Raw genomic sequence first — 20,710 nt, forward strand, 5'->3', positions numbered from 1 at the left:
CTAATAGTCAGTAGAAACATTGACATGAGAGATTTTGAAATTATGGGACAGTTTTGGAGTCCAATTCACCATATAGGACGATTATGTTTGCTAGTACCATCATTACTTTAGGCCAATTTAGAGCGAGTGTCTAAGTGAAATGTTAATTAATTGTTTTATCACCTAGAGATGCAATAATAGACTGGGGGCCGTGGGCCGGCCCAAGCCCATCCTGACACAGTGACGAGCCGGGCCGGCACGGTCTGACACTATTCAAGGCACGACCCAACCCATAAATATTGGTAGGCTGGGTGGGGCCAACATATATCAGCCCATGGGCCGGCCCGTACGGCCCATGAAAAATCATGGGCCAGGCCGGGCTTAGACCGGGCTGGGCCAGCCCGTCTAAGCCTATAATGGCCCGGCCCAGACGGGCCCGTCTAAGCCCACAATGGGCCAGCTCAGCAGAGACCGTCTAGGCCCATAATGAGTGATGAAAACGTTGAAATGTTAAAATCTTCTTTGACATGTTTAGGGATTCTGTTGAGTTCATGGAACAAAAATTCAAAAATATTAGGAGCGTGTTCCACCTTTGTATTGCGTAGCCATTGTATTGGATGCAAGAGTTAAATTAGCTGATGTTGAATATTTGGTTAAGGGTATAGGGGAAAAACTGAAGGTGCATTCTGACATCATAACCCTTCAAAATGTGCAAGTAAAAGCTAACACTTTATTTACTGCATATAATGAAAAATATGGAGGAGGCCAAACAATGTCCCCTACACTTTTAGTGAGTACTACATCTATACCACATGGTTCTTCATGGGAAAGTATGATTAGCTACACCATATTTAGTTTCGGTGTGTCATCCACATCGTCAACACGTAGTGAATTGGAAAACTATATGGAAATAAATTTTGCGGCATTCATTTTCAATGAGCAAGGTGGTGGTCATGATTTCAATAAGTTTGATATTTTGTCATTTTGGAGATCACAGTCAAGAACTTTTCCCGTGCTCTCTAGAATGGCACGTGATATACTAACCATACCAGTGTCCACAGTTGTAAGTGAACAAGTATTTAGTTGCAGTGGTAGAGTACTTGATGAATGACGTGCACGCTTAAGTGATGATATTCTGGAGGCAGTAATGTGCGTCAAAGATTGGGAGGACGCTCGCAGAAGAAGCCAATAAGTTCAAGATGATTGGGTTGATGACTTTGAAAATTTAGACATTTCTGATACTCTCACTGGGAGTAATACATTGTATTTACGAACAATATCTAGTTTTTTATGTTTTTATGTTTTTTTTCTTTATTTTAGTAATTTTGTAAACATCTTATGTATAATTATCTTGATTGTACTTTTTTTTCCTTACTAATGTTTTGTCCCACTGAGTTTTCCTTAGAAATGTTTTTAATGAGACAATCGTAAATAAAATTTATCTTTTCATATTTTCATTGACTATTCAAACTTTTATATTTGTTAACTTGTTTAAAATTCAAAAATTCAAAAATTAAAAAAATTAAAAATTACATGCTTAAATGGATTGACCCATCTAAACCCATGATGGGCTAAGATAGACCTTGAATGAGCCAGCCCATTTAAATCCATTATGGGCCAATATGAGTTAGCTCATTCAACACTCACGGGACGGCCCATCCTGACCCACGATACGGTCTAACCTGACCCACGTAAAATTAACCCGTGGGCTGGACTGGGTTAAGATAATTTGTATATGGACCGACCCAACCCGACCCACATAATTAGTGGGCCGGCCCGGCGCAGCCCACAACCCGCATAGGCCTAAGAAGAACGGGCCAAGCCGGACCGGCCTGACCCGTTCTTACATCTCTATTATCACCATCTTTCTTTCTTTTGGTCACATATCATCTACTGTCCTAATTAAAGGCGTAATTATGCGAAGAAAGTTATTCAGCAGACATGACCCTTGCCGGTCCACCAAAAACAAATAGGCGTGGTACACCTGTGGGGCCCACATTTGACCTTCTGTCTGGTAGGACTAACGCCGATTGAGTTGATGCGCTAATTATACACTGTCTTTTATCTTTTACTATATATTATTACGAGTCTACCATAAATGCGTTTGCGCAAAACAATTTCTAAAAACTAACTTTAAAATTGCCTTCAACTAAGAAATCTGTTAAGAGAATGCTAAAAATTTAGTCAAACACTCAGGAAGGGTGAACAGTGTCTTTAAATATTAGTACTCTGGTGGATGTAGAGTTTTCTTGGTTTCAATTTGGAGGTTAGTTTAATTGGTCCTTCAAAAGTAGTTACAGTTTATCAATTGGATGATCTACTGAAAGTGAATAGACAATCTCGGGTGAATATAATGGAGGACTCTTCTGAAGTCTGAAAACGGATAATGCACTAAAAATCAATAATCACATGCTTCAAAAAGAGGAGAAGTTGGGGTGGGGGCGGCAATCTTACTTTATAAGTTGGGAAAGAAATTGAACAAAAAGCTAAAGAAAAAAAAAATCATTCTATGAGTTTAGAGCTCATAGTGGGAAGGGTTTTAAAAATTGAAAAATCTTAGGATTTTCTCTTAGTTGCTTAATTTTGTTTTGTTTGCTTTTGATTTGAGTTTTTCTTTATTTTGCGTAGGTCCAATGTGTTTTAGTTTGCAAGATTCTTTTTTTTTTCCTTCTTTCAAATAAAGTTTTTCTGCTTATTACAAAATTAGGGATTTTATCCAATTAAAAAAATATGACAAATAAGGAACAAATTTACTCTAAAGAAATAATAAAATAATAACAAAAAAAAGATGCATTAAGATCATTTCTAGATTATGACACTGCAAATCAACACCACCATCGATATTTTAAATTGAATGAAAAATTACATATACGTCTCCTGTTTTTGGCCACATGTAGTACTCTTTCAGTCTTAGAAACAAAAGCCAGCCAGCCTTCTAGAAAAACAGACTAATATTAAACCGGAAAGAAAACTCAAACACACTTAATTTGTAACTTAAAGGTCCAAACACCAAACTCAAAAGATAGCACAATGGTCTAATTTCAAAAGAAAAAAAAAAAAAAACGGCCACAAGTGACCATATTACCTAAGCCGTCGGCATTCTACTTCCCAAGAAAAACATTGGTGAGAACAGTATTTGTCTGCAGCGAAGCCTTCAACAATTCCAATCCCTATCCACAGAAATAAGCACACTTAGTCTACATTTCTATATAATCATATAATCATATAACTAGAAAAACATAACGAGTATAAACACATATACCTCTTTTATGCCAACCGAAACAGTCTTCTCCTCAAGAGCACCCACCTCCTTAACATTGAACTTATTGAGCATAGCAATGCTTGATATGGTAGACATGGGCTTGACTTCTAGATCGTCCATTATCATATACGTAACAACACCTTTCACAAAACCTCCCTCAGCAGACGACACCCCCGCATTAGGAGGTGGGGGAGCCACGTAGACGAGCTCCGTGGTGATGGATCTAGTAGAGCAATAAGTACATGTGGCTCCCGGCCTTTCGTCAGACCCACTTCTGCGACAGTTCCCGCATATGTACAGTTTTTTACCAACAGATGTGTCACTACTGTTGGTCAACGAGAGAAGGGTGGCTGAAGAAGAAGAGGCGATTGATGAGTTGGGTTTCAAAAGAATGTCCTTGTTGACGTTTGGTTGTATGTAAGTGTCGCTCAAGCTTTCGAAGCTCTGGTAGAGCTTTCCGAGAGTTCCCACCATGCCATTTGTCGATAGGAGCCGGATAACTGTTCCCACTGGCAAAGACAAAAGGGTGAAGAGAAAATCAGCGAAGTCCTTGCCTGCTTCAGCAAACAGGACTCTTTTTTCCTTGGAGTCGATCAGAAGTTTCAGAGTTATGTTGGACTCGGCCGAGCTTGACTTTGCCATTATCAATTATTAATCTTGTTGTTCTAGTAAAAGATAATATATATAGAATAGTAGATCTTCTTATATAGATCCTTGTGATTAAGGACAATTAATGTTGCTAAAGTGATCGTTTGTTTTCCCATGACGGATACACTGACTCTAATCAAAACCATTTAAGTTGGTGCATGCACGCATATATATATATATATATATATATATATATATTCAACATTTGAAAGGCCGAATAACTTGATTTTTTCATCCTTCATTGATGGAAAGTGGAAATTATGGGTCCACAAAGAGAAAAGGGAATAAATATAGTTTTTTCTGTAAATCGTTCAAAATTCTTTTGAATACTAAGGCATCTCAAGTATCGCTTCCTTTTCATATCCCATCACAGGATAATAACTGAAATTGATGATGCCTTTTTCTTCGCCTTATGGGAGTACTTTTTATTCCTTTGACTTATGGCTTTGTGCTTTTTGAGTTTTGCCAGCTTATTTTATCTTTAACATTATTTTTATTTTTTTTCCTGGATTAACAAATATGGGCTCGTTTAGTTCGCTGATTCGAGTTTTTAATTCGAGTTGAGATGTGATTTTATGTGAGAGCTTTTTACTGTAGTAAAAAAGTTAGATTTGATTGTTTGTGAGAGCTTTTTACTGTAGCAAAGCTCGAATTCTAAACTCGAATCAGCGAAATGAACGGGACCTAATTTTTGCTATATTTATTTTGTTCAAGTCTTTGGGCTTGTTTTTATATTTTATTTATTTTAAACTCTCGTAATTTTCTATCTATATTATAAATTGGATGGGAAAAGTGAAATGTTCTTTTTAGTGAGTCGCAACTTTGTTGGTATACACTAAAATTAGTTCTCGTTTTTCCCTCTTACTTCACCTGAGCCCAAAAAGAAAAACATAAAAAAAAAAGTCACTCTAGGGTAACTTCAACAATTTCTCTTATTATTTTATATATAGCGGCTTGGTCTGTTGTTAAAATAAAATTTTTTCTCATGCTAATGTTTTGCTTTTATTATTTCTTGTTGGGAATATTGCTTATAAATGAGATGCTGCCGAAGGCGGAATCTAAGTTGAGGCGTGCTAGGCACAGTCATTAAGGATAGATTTCGCCGCTCTCAGATAATATTTGGGTGCAAAACAGGTTTCATGATGGTTTATTCCAGGATACAACAACCTGAGATTTGTGATGAGAGCACGGTTAAGACTAACGCATGGAACTAAGATCCGCGTTAAGTTCCGGTAGGATCAGTCACAAGAGCTCGGGTTAAACGGTTCAATGAGGCACTTAATGGTTTAATCCAAGAGGTCCAGAAAAGAGAAGCATGTGTGGTCACTACTGATGGTGAGCCAAGATTGGTCCAAGTCATCAAAATAATTCCATATAAGGATTAACATGAAGCGGGTACATTACTGTTCATGCATCGTTATTGTTCACCAAGTCTTAAAGATCAAGATCAATAATTTAATAGTTATCTTTAATCACTATTTTGATAGTTATCCATTTAATAATTGTCTTTAGATTCAAAGTGTGTTTAGAAGTCAAATAAAGTATGTTTATCCAAAAGGATAAATTTCTTTTGTTTAAAATAAATTTCAGTTTGTGCAGCCGCCGCCACCGCCGGCGAAGCAACGTGTGGCGCCTCTTTGTGAATAAAGTTTTTGCAACCAAGACATATTACTTGCGAGTAGTTCTGGAGACATGCCGGCGGGAGCAATGTATATAACTACAAACGTAAAACCTTTTCGCCGTTGGGGAAGTACTGGTTGTCAACGAGGGAAGGGTTGAAACAGCACCAACTCTAATTGGTATCTTAGGTTTCAGAAGAGTGTCCTTGCTGACTTTGGGTTGCATGTAAGTGTCGCTGAGATTTTCGACGCTATTGTAGATCTTTCCCAGCGTTCCTACCATGCCATAATTTTGTGAGAGAAGCCTAATGACAGTGCCGACGGGCAGTGGCAGAAGGGTGAAGAGAAAATCCACGAAATTCTTGCCGGCTTCGGCGAAGAGAACTTTTTGGTTTTTCTTGTCGATCAGCAGCTTCAAACGGACATTGGAGTTGGACGACATTCTGTTTCTTAATATCTGTAGAAGTCCCAGATTATATAAGTTTAACTTCATGCATGAGACTTTTATGTATGTATGTATGTGTGTGTGTTTATATATATATATATATATATATATATATATATATATCTCATGATCATTCATTTGGTATAATAAGGGCAAAGGCGAAATGATGGTCATGATAATTGCAGGAAATGCTTGTTTTTTTTTTCCTATTCGATTACCACTGATTAAACCATATGTTCATAAATATTTGACAATAATTAAGAAGCTTATCAACTTATTCTTCCCACGAAATTAACTTACGCTATCAATATCCTCATAGTACTGACCCCTAATGAAAGTTGAAACGATCTCAACCTCGTCTCATTCTATGGCATGTGAATGTGATGCAAGTGGAAAAGACGGCAAAAAGAGAAAAAAAAAATTAATAATAAGTGATTGAACTTATCTTTTAGCGCGACTGATTTATTTATTTTTTCAAAAATAAAAACAAGAGCAATTGACCTTAAAAAAAAAAAAAAAAAAAAACTAAAATATCCCAATTAGAAACGCCATTGATTTAGTTAAGACTCTTAATTAATCTATTTAATTAGCTATCATTATATATAATGCTCAGAATTCGACCTAATCTAAATGCTTCAGGAGGCCAAGGTGAAGTGCCCCAACATTTTTTTATTTAAAAAAAAAAAAAACTTAAAAATGCAAAAATTCAAGTTGAAGATCTTAGATTTGAGGCAAAGTATGAATTGTGGGTGCTGTTTGACACTGAAATTTCGTCAACAAGGAATTTTCCTCACCACAAAGCTCTCAAGTGTAGAAAAGAGAATTAAACTGTGAAAAAGTAAATTGAACTAAACGAAACACTAAACGAATCAAAAGATTTGGAGAGGCTCGTCTACGCCCTCTTTGTATGCTATGGCTTTTCACTATTTTTCTTCAAGACACAAGATAAGCCTATGAAATTTCCCAATTTAAAAAGAAATTTTGAATAATTTTAATATTAGATCCAAGATAATACGAATTTAAACCGATCCATTGATTTTGTCCCTGCGATATCCAAGATTCACCACGATTGAATTCAAGTGGTTGTATGCCCATAGCTGTTCCCAAAGATAATTACTTCTTTATTCTTGAGTACCATTGATTCTCTAACGGACAGTGATTCATAAAACACATTCATGATACGAAACTCCTACTGGTCCAAGTACCGAATCAACCCTCAAGAGAATTATTTATCTACTTCTTTCTTAAGAAGGAATGGATTCCATCTCGTGTAATAATATTCCCGGCTACCTACTTCATCATGTCTCTAAAATACAAGGAATAGGATTCAGGATCTCAGAATCCGTACCGAGTAAATCAAAAGACACAAATCCATAAATAGGAATCTGTTAAGAACTCAGGATTAAGATCATCCTATATATGACCATCGGTAGACTCAATTAGAATTTCTATACTTAACGGAATTATTAGAAATTCATATTGTGTCTGTGTCCTTGTTCCACATAATCTCATTATGCGAAATACACTCATTCAATATCTCGTCATATTAACAGTGCGGATAACATCGTTCCATTCTAAATGGGAATGACATGTATTAATAATGTTTTATTAAAGATTCTGAACTTTAATTAAATTCTTTATGAACATTGCTTTTTGATTATTATCCTTAAACATTATCCTCTCGTATATAACACTTATATACAATGTTTAAGGTTACATAAATAATCATGAAATTTTCATTGATATTTATAAATATTCATAAATATATGCACATAAAATAATGAATAAACTATTTTATTAAATAAATAATAAATATCATATTACATCTCATGCTTCTAGGACACTATTCCCAACAAATTATACTTGCATATCGTACCCATCATATTTTGTCTTTCTAAAGGTTTGTCTTTTAGCTCGGGAGTTCATATAGATGTGATGTAAACACATTGAAAATCACATGAAGTTGGACTGGTTCACTGTTTTTGCCAAACATATTTAAGCTGTTTGTGACCTACACATTATCATGAGAATCTTGAAAGGCTGAGTTCTTAAAGGATAGAGCTTGTGCACGTGATTGGTAAGCTAATCATAAATAGTCAACTTCTTTCCCCTAAATACATTTGTGCTTGATCTGAGAAATTTGGTCCGACTTTAGATTTTGCTTTTCAGGATGGATACCTTTACTAATCTGCACATGAAGCCAAGTATCCTACAATCTTCCAATGAATAAGATAGAGAGGTCTTCTTAATTGTTAGAAACTTTTCTCAAAGCATTGTTAAACTTTTACATGGATGATTATTCTTTTCTGTTAGCACCAGTCATCACAATTTGTACACTGCTTTTCTTTAGTGATTGAAATGACCTTAGATTCAATCAAAGGTAAGAAAAAAATAAAACTGAGATGCATAAACGTGGAATAAGACTAGAATAGGAAAAGGTGAAAATAAATTATACATATTTGAGTTAGTTTGAAATTAAAGGATGATTTAGTAGCTTTTTTAAACAGTCCAATAACACTTTAGAGGATAAAAAGATAATTTAAGCATATAAATTTTCGCGTTGGGCTTTTACAGGTTATGACCACAACCTTTCTAGGAATAAAAAATAATGAGATTTCTTGTAACTTCTTATTATGCATTTTAGCATCAATGTGTAAATTTTTTTCTTTCTTGTTAGTTATTGTGTTTCTTTTTGTTTAAGGTCCACAACAAAACTCCAGAAAGAATTGAGGGTTTTGCAATAGATTTTTCCACGGAGGTAGATTTGCAATTGGCAAATAAATAAATAAATAAATAAATAGAGGCATTGGGAAAAAATAAACAAATGATTCACTTTATAGTAAAATTTATAGTCTTTTCGTGTTTCAAAAGATTGTTCTTGTATGGAGATTGATTTTTATGTCTTAAAAGAGATGTGGCATATATAATTTTAGGGTTCAAATATCCATTGGCTTCATTGTTACTAGGCTTCATTCAGTATCCCTTATTATTAGTATTTATAGTTACTGAATTAGTTTTCTAATTTTGTCAATTGATTGGAATGTTTGCTTTATTGTACAGTTTTTTGAGGGGAGACACTTGCACTTTTTACTGTACTGCATGGAAAATGTTGATGCAGAGTGATGGATAAATTTTTGTAAATGCATTTGATGACTTTTTGTTTTGTTTTTTTTTTTTTGTTTTGCTTTTATTACTTGTTAATGCAGTTGCATTATATTATGAAATGTCTTTTCTATTTAACTTTTACCTCCTACACAAGTAAATTAATAAAAACCATTTCATCATATTGAATTTATTTGTCATTTAAAACCTAATCAACGTGGAGGTAATATTCTTCTATTTTTCATTGTTGTTTACTCAATGCATTGGTTTGATTTTCCTATAAATTAAGAAGTAACAGTCTTATTCATATTGCCATTTGTGTTTGTCCATTTTACTAACCTTTTTGTCTGTTGAAATTTGACTAGGTTCTAGTCTATTTTTCTATGCTAGTTAATTACTCGATTGTTATTTTTATTTAGTGTATGTAATTGATTTCATTTGTCTTTTTTTATTTCTATTTATTGTTTACTTTTGATATTTAGATCATTACATGTTCTTTTTATTTTTTGTTTGTAAAATACTTTTCAAAATGAGGGGCTACAAAGAGGCGACACCTTATTCATTCTCAGACAATGATAAGAAAAAATAATAGCGAAAAAAAAATTTTGACCTCTAAGGGGGTGTTTAGTACGCAGTAATCAGTTGAAATCATATTCTTGGGAAAGTGATAGAGGGTAATATGATTTCTAAAAATAATACATTACTGCGTTTAGTTACATACAAGAATTTTGTCTCAAATTCTCAAAAATAGTGTATTACAGTGTTAAGTTGTGCATGAGAATGTTTTGTTTAAAAAAATTTGGGAAAATATAATTTTCACACTTTTAAATTTTTTTTAAAAAGTAGAAGAAAAAATAAAATTTTAAAAAAATGAATTCTCTTAATAATTTTAAAATTAATGAAAATTCAAAGAAAAAGATTTATAAATGAAGATTAAAAAAATGTTATGACTCTCTCTCTCATCTCCCCATCTCCTCTTTTACGTCTTAAGCAATGTTATGTTGCCTAAGCCTAACAGTTTGCATGTCTGATTGTCGCGAAGTCAACATTCGCATCTCTGACGGGCCGATAGTGAACGTCGATGGTTGCCGTTGAGAAGTGCCTGATTGGCTTGCTTTACAAAGATTGAACATACAACCACCAAAAACACCTCCTCAAATTCCAATTAGGCATGCAATTTGGCCATCATCGCTGCTAACCTAACGACGGCCCGCGAGCCTTCCGGTGAGTTTCACACCTCTTATATCTAAATCTCCCCTAAATCTCAATCTATCTCTCTCTTTCTCTCTCGATTTAGGGGTGGGTGGACGACGGCGAGTGACGAAGGGGGGCCCTAAGACGGAGGGGGCATTGTGCGACAGAGCCCGGTGAGGTGTTGGGTTTCTCACGACGGAGGTTGGCGAGGTGTTGAGGGAGATCAGTGAGATGCTTGGTTTTGCGAAGGAGGCCGGCGAGGTGTTGGTTTCACGACGGAAGCCGACAAGGTGTTGGATTTTATGTGAAGGACGACAGCGAGGTGCTAGTTTCGTGACGAAGCCCGACAGTGGTTGGGCTGAGTGAAAGCGGCTGGCGCGGGGCGTGGCTAGTCGTTGGTGGCTGTGGTGGTCTAGCTGTGATGATGGTGGCTTTTGGCATTTGAATATCACCCTATTGGGTGGTATTCAAATTGCCTCAAATTGAGAGAAAGTGAATCTCATGATATTCACTTTCTTAGAAATCTAAAAATTAAAGTTCTTGTACTAAACATGATAATTTTATAGATTCTCATTCTCATGTTTAAAATTATTGCATACCAAATGCTCCTTAATTTCTTTTACTTTGTTTTAGACATTTGTTTGTAATATAAATGAATGCATTGTTGTCAATTAAGGACTATTTATTTTCTTGAAATGCCTTTGGAGATTAGTATTTTGGTGATCAAATACCCATTGGATTCGATGTTTGCTGATTAGCTTCATATTTTAATATCTCTTATTATTATTTTTCAGTCACTGGATCGGTTTTTAAATTTTGTCAAATAGGTTGGAACATGTTCTCTACTGCATAGTCTATTGAGTGGAGACTGCTTTTCACTATACTACATGAAAATATTGATCCAATTGATGGATAAAATTTGAAAAATAAATTATTTGATGATTTTGTTTGCTCTATTAGTTTATATTTTGGTTACATCTTATTTAGATGCATGTTTTATCATTCTTTGTTATTTAAATTTTGCACTGTTTGCAAATAAATTAATGAATATCATTTTCATTTAAATCACTATTTATATCGGGATATTATACTGAATTCATTCGTGAATTAAAGTATAACTAGCAAGAGGTCGTAGTCGACTACTATTTTTATTTATAGCATGTTTTCATATTTTATGACTTCTTCATATTTAAATAGTTAGTAACTATGTTATCACTCTTTTGTTCTACTTTCTTAATTAAGGTTTTAGTAGTTAGTAACTATGTTTTCGCTCTTTTGTTCTACTTTCGTAATTAAGGAGGGAATACGAGAGGGAAATATCCAATGCATGGGCAATTGGTAATAATAAAAAATAAAAAAGTAACCCCAAATGTTTTGTTTGTTTTAAACTTTTGATGTTAAACAAGAGTCAATTAACAATCTAAATCAAATAATTATATTATAGATGTTGATGTATGCATGCATATTGTTTAGGCATATAGTTAATTCTCTTTTGCGGTAAGTCTGTTAATTATCTCCCCATGGCCATGGTTGATATATATGTGGTGCAAATATATTTTTGTATTCAGAATGAGCAATTTCAACTCTTTTTCTTTCTTACCATTACAAGTTTGTGGTCCATTTATTATATGTGAGGACTGAAAATTGAGGAAGAACTAAATTTTATATTTTTTAAGAAAGATATCGGTCCGTCATGATGGAACCTTGAAATACCATTAGCCATAATAGAAAAGAACCTTTATATTCTCATGCTATATTGTCATCACATACATCATTTACGCCTGCACTTACATATATAGACATGCTTATATACATAAATATTTGTGTATGTATTACATGAATATATGTTTTCGCATGAATACGCATAAAAACTAAAAATCTATCATGAAAAGTACATACATGATAGACACAAGCATACATGCATATCTTCCATATCTTGTATTCAATATATATCTTTATATGTTTGTGTGTGGATATATGAATCTATACATATGGTTAGTTTCTCAATTGTTTTTTGTTTAGTTCGTAAATTTTGGACTGGGAAATAGTTTCTAATTCTAAACATGCTAAGAACTTAACAAAGTTATCGAGATCTTTATTAACTTTTCTCTAAACCTGCTAAGATTTAATTATTCTGGACGAAGGTGTATTTTATATATATATATATATATATATGAAAGCATGTAACATTTTCAAAGTTGCTATTTGTCAAATTGATTCTTTTAAGTAATTTTTGTCATTCCAATTTGTTCATATCGACTAAAGCATTTATATGATTATATGACAATAAAAAAAAAAACGGAGAGCTGGAGAGAGGGTCGACTTCAAAGAACTCATTTTTTCAAAAATAAAAATAAAAAAGCCACCTCGTCACCTAATTTAATTGTTTGTCGTTTCTATCAATGTTTTTATTATGGTATTGTTGTTTGTGTGATGCATTGTCATCTGTATATTTATTGCCTTTTGTGTTGGGATATATTATCGTTTATGGTTTGCGATATGTTCTTACATTTCGTGGTGTCTTATCAGTTTTTGTCGTTTATAGGCTCCATTGTCTCTTGGAGAATAAATTATCATTTTTGAGTTATTACCCTCGTAAAAACTTGTCGTTTTTAAGAATTACTGTTGTTTTCTATGTTGTTGTTTATACGAGAACATATCAAGCTTGACAATCACACTCAATTCTTAAAGGTCAGAACTTTATTACATACAAATGCTCTCTTTTCCACTAAAGAATTTTCACTAGTTTCGACTCCTCATATTAAATTTTAATTATCTTGACATTTTGAGAAGTATATAACCTTTGACTCTTTTGTTAATAAACTAACTATTTTAAAGTAGACATAATACAATACAAAAATAGTACACGAGGATTTTTAGAAGGATAAATTGGTTTAAAAAAAGTACGCAGTTTTGCATAAAAAAAAAGTTCTGGGAAAGAAAATAAAAAATAGATCTAAAATAAAAGAATCTGATTGTTACTTGATCTGATTTTTTCCCATTTGTTTATTTTTAAAATAGTTTTTTTAATACATTCTTCTCCCTTTTAGAACACTTCCACGTCATTCTCTTGAAACACTTATGTATCATATTCATGTTATATTCCATTTGGAAAACAGAAGTTCAGTCAAAAGTGAATTTTCAAAAATATTGGACCGGTTATATCTCAAAAAGTAAATATGGGGTTTTGGTGATATAACCCAAAATTTTATCTAATTCCTTTCAAAAATTGCTTTTTTATGCCACAACCTACTTTATAGTTTATCTCTCCAGCTTATTATTTTCCTCGCTTTAAATTCCTAAAAATATTCACTATTTTCACTTTCCTCCTGATGTTCAATTTTAAAAGGTAGGAAAATTTGTTGAATGGTCGTTTTTCACCACTACTGTCAATCAGTGATTGATTCACAATTAATTAGTAATTGACACACGGTCAATTAACGATTGACCGATTCACTATTGTATTAGCAATGGTTTGTCATTAATCAACCTGTAATTTATTGATTGAAATTTATTAATTACTCATTGATTTTGATTAATTATTAATTAATATTGATTAATAATAAAGAAACATCGGGTTAATCAGTGATAAATTAAAGTCATTCAATGATAGGCCGCGAAGTCAATCAGTGATAGATTAGTCAATCAGGGCCACTAAGTTAATCGGTGATGAGACCGAGCCAATCAGTAATTAACTTTTAAGTGAATAAAAGTAAACTACCATTTTGATAATTTTACAGAACTTCAGTCATTTATTCAAAAATCCTTAAAAAAGAAAATTTTCCTCTATATCCTTTAAAGGTCCAATTATGTTACGTCTTTTGAATTATAAAGTTATGACACGAACAATTCTAAATTATACAATTATGTGAGGGCCTATTTGTAATAAAAATTTTAATTGGAATTGGAATGGGATGAGAAAATAAGTGTGTGAATAGAATCACCATATTTAATAAAATAGAAAAAAAGAAGTTTCTACTAAATTCAATTGTGTAATCATGGACGGAGCATGGCTCCCTATCCCCAGGCACAAAACAAATTTAAAATTATTACTATTTTTTTTTATGTAAACTAACCATTGTGCTTATTTTGCTCTAAGAAACACATTAGAAGTTAAAATAGGGTATAAATGTCCGGTTTACTATTATTTGCTTATAATCGTAATTAATGTACACCCCCACCCATCGGATTCTAAATCTATACAAACATTTATATAAATAAATTTTTTAAAACTATATAAAAGTTAATTTATTTATTTTTTAGTTATGAGAAACAATAGTGCAGTGAAAAGAGGGTATAGTTTGTCAATATTTTTAAATACTCTTAATACTTAAAATTTAAATTAGTATTATATTTAAAATAAAACAAGCTCTTTTGGCTAATTTTGCTCCAAGAAATATAGGAAAAGTTAAAATAGAGTAAATATCCAGTTTGTTAAATGCATTTTCTAAAGCTAAATATACGCTAATTATAAACTCTATTGAAGTGAAAAGAGGATATAAATCTTTGATTTATTAATATTTTCATATACTCTTGATGAAAGTCCCTTCAGTATCAAAACAAATTTTAAATTTTAAATTTGTATTGTTCTTAAAATAAACAAACCTTTTTTGGTTATGTTGCTCTAAGAAACACAGGATAAGTTAAATAGGGTATATGTAATATCCGAAGTTTTTGAGGTGTTAGCCTAGTCACATAAGCTTCATTTGCCGAGATAGTAAACTTTGGGGTAGTTATATAAGTCGTGATTAATATCCATCACAAGAATGTGATTAAAAGAAAAAAAGAAGCATGAGGTGATATTAAAAAATATAAGAGAGACTATGCTGCAAGGACACTTAGTTGTCTAATAAGAGAATGAAGTTAGCTTCATGACATGACATGGTAAATTTTAGTAGGTGGTGTTGTGGGAATATAAACAAAGGTAAGCATGAGGTGTTAAAATGGTAATTAGTGAGCAAAAAGGTAATAATATCATTCCATGTATCCTAATAAGTGGCTGCAATTAATCAAGTGAATACTAGAGTATGCCACCCACATTTTTACTGCCAACTTATGTCTTATCCCTAGGTATATTTATGTTAGGTGAATTGCTATAGTTTATGACAACTCCAGCCTATATTACAAAAGAAATCCTTATGAAGTGAAATCGAAAAAGGAAGAAAAGTAGAGAAGTCAACGAAAAGAAGGGAAGATAAATAAGTAGATCTTCCACTACATTATTTGAACACTAGTATGTTTTAATGTGAGTTTTCAGTTTATGTATGTTAATGTTGACTTGCTTTTATGAGATTTCAAAAGTATTTTTTTAGTATAACATGAAATTTTGTGCTTTTTTTAAACCAAATGAGATGTTGATAATGACCAAATCCTTGAGAAATTATAGATTCTAAGATAGGGGCTACATGAAGAGTTCTAGTAACACAAGATTATGTTGTATAAGAGGCCCCTAAAGTTAAAGAGATGTATTTTAAAAGTGAAAATTATCTATGGTTTACTTACTAAGCTTGCACTAATATAGTTCTTGTGATGTAGGTAAGCTTATTCTAAAATAGAAGTTCGATAACTAAGTAAGAATGGTCCAATATCCCATAACGAGTTTAGAGATATTAACATTTGAAATTTTGTAACCTTAAGAATTTTGTTCGAGAATTATATTTGTGACAAATATTATTTATCCATTATGCAGTATTACTCATCTTAGTTAAGTTAACATTTCTCACGAACCGGCGGAACTTTAGAACTGCTAGCTTGGAAGGGAAGTTACAATTTGATATCAGAGTAATATACTTCTGGAGACATAGTGGGAATGTCATAGCACCAAGTACTGTGCCAACATTTGATTTACATTATGATAAATTGTTATATATTTGTATTTTCTAAGATAGCTGCCCAATTGGAGAAATTAGAATTGTTAAATTTCAAGGTCAAAATTTTTATAAGAAGGAAAGAATTGTAAGCCATGTTTAGAATTGATCCTTTTTTCACGTTTTTCGAAAAAGAAAAAATGAAAACGTTCTCAAAACTGCGTTTGGCGCAATAAAGACAAAAAACGGAAATGAAAACGATTTTTTAGTTTAATGTAAAATGAGAGAGAAATGAAAAACAAATTTTAATCGTTTTTTATTTTTTATTTTCATTTTCTCCTCTCTGGAGCAGAGAGAAAAAGAGACATTAATGGGTTTTTTTACACTGAAAATAATCTCTTGATAAAACTACTAAACGCATATTCCAAAATGATATATGTCTGAGATTGAAAACATTTTAATTTTTATTTTTATACAAAAAATAAAATCATTTTAAAATGAGTTCCAAACGCGCCCGAAATATCCAGAGTTTTTGAGGTGTTAGCCTAGTCGCATAAGCTTCATTTGCCGCGATGGTTGACTTTGAGGTGGTTATATAAGTGATGGTTAATATCCATCATAAGAACGTGATTAAAAAAAAATGGAACCATGAGGTGTTATGGAAATATAAGCGAGACAATGCTGCAAGTACAAATTTGTTGAAAACGAGTAAAGAGAAGAGACTACAGTGGAACCGTGAACCAGTGAATCGAAAATGACAACCTCTTTGTTTCTTTTCTATGGTCCGCCTCTGTTTTGGTTTATAAAAGAATACTAAAAAAACCAATAAAATTAGAAAAACTAAGTATGATCTGCTTTCTTTTGTGGAGAAGGGATTGGTTTCAATCTTTTTTCATTATTTGTTTTCATTCTCATTAAGGCTCTTTATGGATTGGTTAATATTGGGCATTTTGAGCTTTGTTAGAAAGTGAATTACTTTAATATAACATACAACATTAAATATACAATATGCAAGAATTTTCACTGGAAGGAACATGGTGACAGTCATTACACAAGAACATTGATGATATGGCTATTGCGGACTGTACATGACTGAATTTTGAATAAACTGTTGTTGGAATGGAAAATTTAGCATGAAAAAGTTCAGCTTTGACAGTAAATGGAACTAGTTTTGAGGAGAAGATTTGCTGTGATGGAAAGAAATACGAGAGAAAAGAGTTCGAGATTGGGGTCTAGATGCAGTGGAATCAAGTTCTCGCTGCGATGTTGAGATTGTAGAAGAGATGGTGGAGCCATTGGAGCAAAACAATTATCAGGATGAGCAATCAATTATATGGAGACACGATGAAGAGGATAAGAGTATGAAAAGCAAGTTCTCAGCTTCTCTTTTATGGTTTTAATGGGATATCTTTGAGCGATTGAGGCTGAAGCTTCGCTCAAAGGTTGAAGAGGAAAAGAAAAGAAAATCAAATCATAATAGAGACCAGATCAGACAAATCGAAGTGCATAATTAATAGAAAGCATGTACATTAGCTAACCAAAAAAAAAAAGCATGTTAAAGTGAGCTAGTGAGTTTAAGACACCAAGATGAAATAAGCATCTAAACAGATGCAGTTACCACAACCAGATTGAAATTAGATACTCTGTAAAAAGCAGTGAAAAATCAAAGCAAAACTGCAAAAGCAAAGCCATTGGTGAAGATTTTCAAAACAGAAATGCTACATAAATCCATCACCAATTAGGAAATTAACAAACTACAGAACTCTCATAATATCATCTATACTGGAATGTCTTTTCCGATTTTATTCCTTAAGAAAACATCGGTCAGAACAGTCTTGGACTCCAATGACGCCTTCAACAATTTCAAGCCCTATACAACAGAAACACATTGTTCCATGTCAAAGTCAGACCTAATTATCCACAAACAATCTATTGACATGTTTATTGATAATATAACATATTCCAAACCTGTAAAAATTTTAAAAGAACAAATAAAAAGAATAAGAAAACACAAAGATTTAACTAATAAGGAGGACTAACAATGGACCCGCTATGAACACAAATTGCAAGCACCATTCTGGGTAACTACCCATAAAAATAGTCAACAATCAATTTAAATTCCAAAAGGAAACAAATTATATTGAATCCCACAAATCCAGCCACAATTTGGATAAAAACTAAATCAAACTAAAAATGGAAACTTCCCAATATTGCATCTGTCAGCAGAAAGTCAAATAACAAGCCCCAAAGCAAATTTCTTCATCTTTTATTCTTAATTTTAACAAAACCAACTAAAACGCATTGAAATGAATGGAGCAAATAAAATTATTGTCGTTAGAGATAGGAAAACAAGAAGTGATTCGTGAATTTTATCAATCCATATAATATTGTCAAACACTTGTGAGCCTTTTTTATTCCCTTGCAGTTTTAACTAATGTCAAACGTGAAGTTGTAATCTACACAAAGTATAAAGAAGAGAAAAACAAAAGAATTGACACACCTCATCCATGCCAAACGAAACCACCATCTCCTCAAGATCACCAATCTCCTTAACATTGTACTTGTTAAGCAAAGCAATGCTTGATATAGTGGACATAGGTTTCACTTCCAAATTGTCCATGATCATATAAGTAACCACCTCCTTCACATAGCCTTTCGCAACAGAGGAAGAGGCCTTCACAGCCTTCTTCACAAAGGCCGCCAAGGTGGACATCGTGTTGCCGCAACTGGGACACTCGTCCTTCAGATTGTAGGTCACATAGCGCCTGCAATTCCCACAGGTGAACACATTCCGAGTCTGATCAGCATTGTCGGGCAATGCCAGCAGCGTCGCCGCGCCCTCGAAAATGAGCGACTTGGGCTTGAGTAGGGTATCCTTTTTAGCCTCGGGTTGTATGTAAATCTCACTTAGGTTTTCAAAGCTTTGGTAGAGATTTCCGATACTGCCCACCATGTCATTAGTGGAGAGAATCCTAGTGACAGTGCCAATAGGCAGCGACATAAACGAAAGAAGGAAGTCCACAAAGTCTTTCCCGGCTTTCCGCAAAGAGGATCCTTTTCTCTTTTGTGTTCACTAAAAGCTTCAGACTTACGCTAGGATTACGGGTTGACATGTTGAAGCTTGTTTCTTCTTCTGATTCTTTTCAACTTTTAGTTACTGTTCAAGCATGAAAAAGATGACCCAAAAAACTGAGAATGATGAAAATGAAATGAAGGTGAAGAGTTTCTTCTTCTTGTTCTAGCTATTGGTAAAGTTGGGGGTTGTTTTCAAAAGTTTCGTCAGTGATTCTAGGAGAAAAATGGGCGATTCACATCTTTCAGAATATCCGAAATAAAAGCCATAAATTTGGAAAGTTAATGTTAGTGTGAGTAAAGAGATTACCTTTTTGCGGGATTTTGCTTCCTTTTCGCACAGTGAGCCGTGAGAGGATGTTACTTTACTCTCGGAATAGAAAACATGCCTGATTCTTATCGTTCAGACATGTTCGAAATTCATAATAAAGGTTTTTTTTTAATTATTTTTTTAGAAAATTTCAGCTAGGCCCTCCGTGGATGATGAACATTTCAACTGTACCCCTCATGAAAATACCCACGGTTCTTATACTAATTTAGGGGTGACAATTCGTGTTAGTAGATTCTGTTCGTGTCAACCCATTTATAAAAATTGCATCCCTGGATCACATGGAGGAGGAACTTGTATCAGGAAGGAGGAACTCAGAGCAAACATAAATTTAAGGACAAATTACATTTTTTTTTAAGCTATTTATGTTCTTAATTTCCTGGCGTGGATATTGGCAGGAATTGATTGAAACTTTAGCATGGGCTCATGAACGAACACCCTTGGCTAATTTGATTCGATGGAGAGATAAACCGGTGGCTCTTTCCATTGTTCAAGCAAGATTGCTCGGGTTAGCCCACTTTTCTGTAGGTTATATATTCACTTATGCGGCTTTCTTGATTGCTTCTACATCAGGAAAATTTGGTTAATTTTTTATTTTATGTGTTGTAGCCTCGATAATATCATTTCCTTTGATGGAGAAGGGACCCGCCTTCTTATATTTCTACATCTGGGGAAGTCGGAATAGGAGAGCACTCATCTTGGGGTGGGCTTACTACTTAGATACTTTCAGCAGTTATCCGCTCCGCACTTGGCTACCCAGTGTTTACCGTGGGCACGATAACTGGTACACCAGAGGTGCGTCCTTCCCGGTCCTCTCGTACTAGGGAAAGGTCCTCTCAATGCTCTAACGCCCACACCGGATATGGACCGAACTGTCTCACGACGTTCTGAACCCAACTCATGTACCGCTTTAATGGGCGAACATCCCAACCACTATTTATCTATAACTTCTCGAAATTTGAGACTCCCAGTGATTTTTTCCTAACCACTATTTATCTATAACTTCTCGAAATTTGAGACTCCCAGTGATTTTTTCCTAGGAGTTTAAAAGAAATAAAGCAGAAAAGAGAGAATTGATTTTGGCTATTACCCCATGGCAAGGAGGGTGAGGGTAGTGGCAGCTGTGGCTGCAGCAGGCATGCTACCGGCGGTCCACGAACGAATGTGGTTGACCCTGGAGATAGCCGAGGCAGCTCCAACAACTCCAGCGATCAAAGCGAACATCACAAAGACCCGATCGCCACATTTCCCATC

The 20,710-nt window shown here is 33.8% G+C and overlaps 2 protein-coding genes across 2 annotated transcripts; both read right to left on the reverse strand.

The window, feature by feature from the left end:
* Window positions 1-3,080: 3,080 nt before the first annotated feature.
* On the reverse strand, window positions 3,081-3,883 carry LOC21408110. Its single transcript, XM_024165767.1, has 2 exons — window positions 3,242-3,883; window positions 3,081-3,149 (listed from the first exon to the last, which is right to left on the reverse strand). The coding sequence occupies exons 1-2, from the start codon at window positions 3,881-3,883 to the stop codon at window positions 3,081-3,083; spliced, it is 711 nt and encodes a 236-aa protein (XP_024021535.1).
* Window positions 3,884-5,557: 1,674 nt separating this feature from the next.
* On the reverse strand, window positions 5,558-19,506 carry LOC21408112. The gene is made up of 4 exons (XM_010098360.2): window positions 19,439-19,506; window positions 18,557-19,213; window positions 17,840-17,926; window positions 5,558-5,965 (listed from the first exon to the last, which is right to left on the reverse strand). The coding sequence occupies exons 2-4, from the start codon at window positions 19,055-19,057 to the stop codon at window positions 5,558-5,560; spliced, it is 996 nt and encodes a 331-aa protein (XP_010096662.2). The 5' UTR covers window positions 19,058-19,213; window positions 19,439-19,506.
* Window positions 19,507-20,710: the final 1,204 nt, after the last annotated feature.

Source organism: Morus notabilis, unplaced genomic scaffold, assembly GCF_000414095.1.
Source record: "Morus notabilis unplaced genomic scaffold, ASM41409v2 Scaffold139, whole genome shotgun sequence".
Classification (NCBI taxonomy): Eukaryota; Viridiplantae; Streptophyta; class Magnoliopsida; order Rosales; family Moraceae; genus Morus; species Morus notabilis.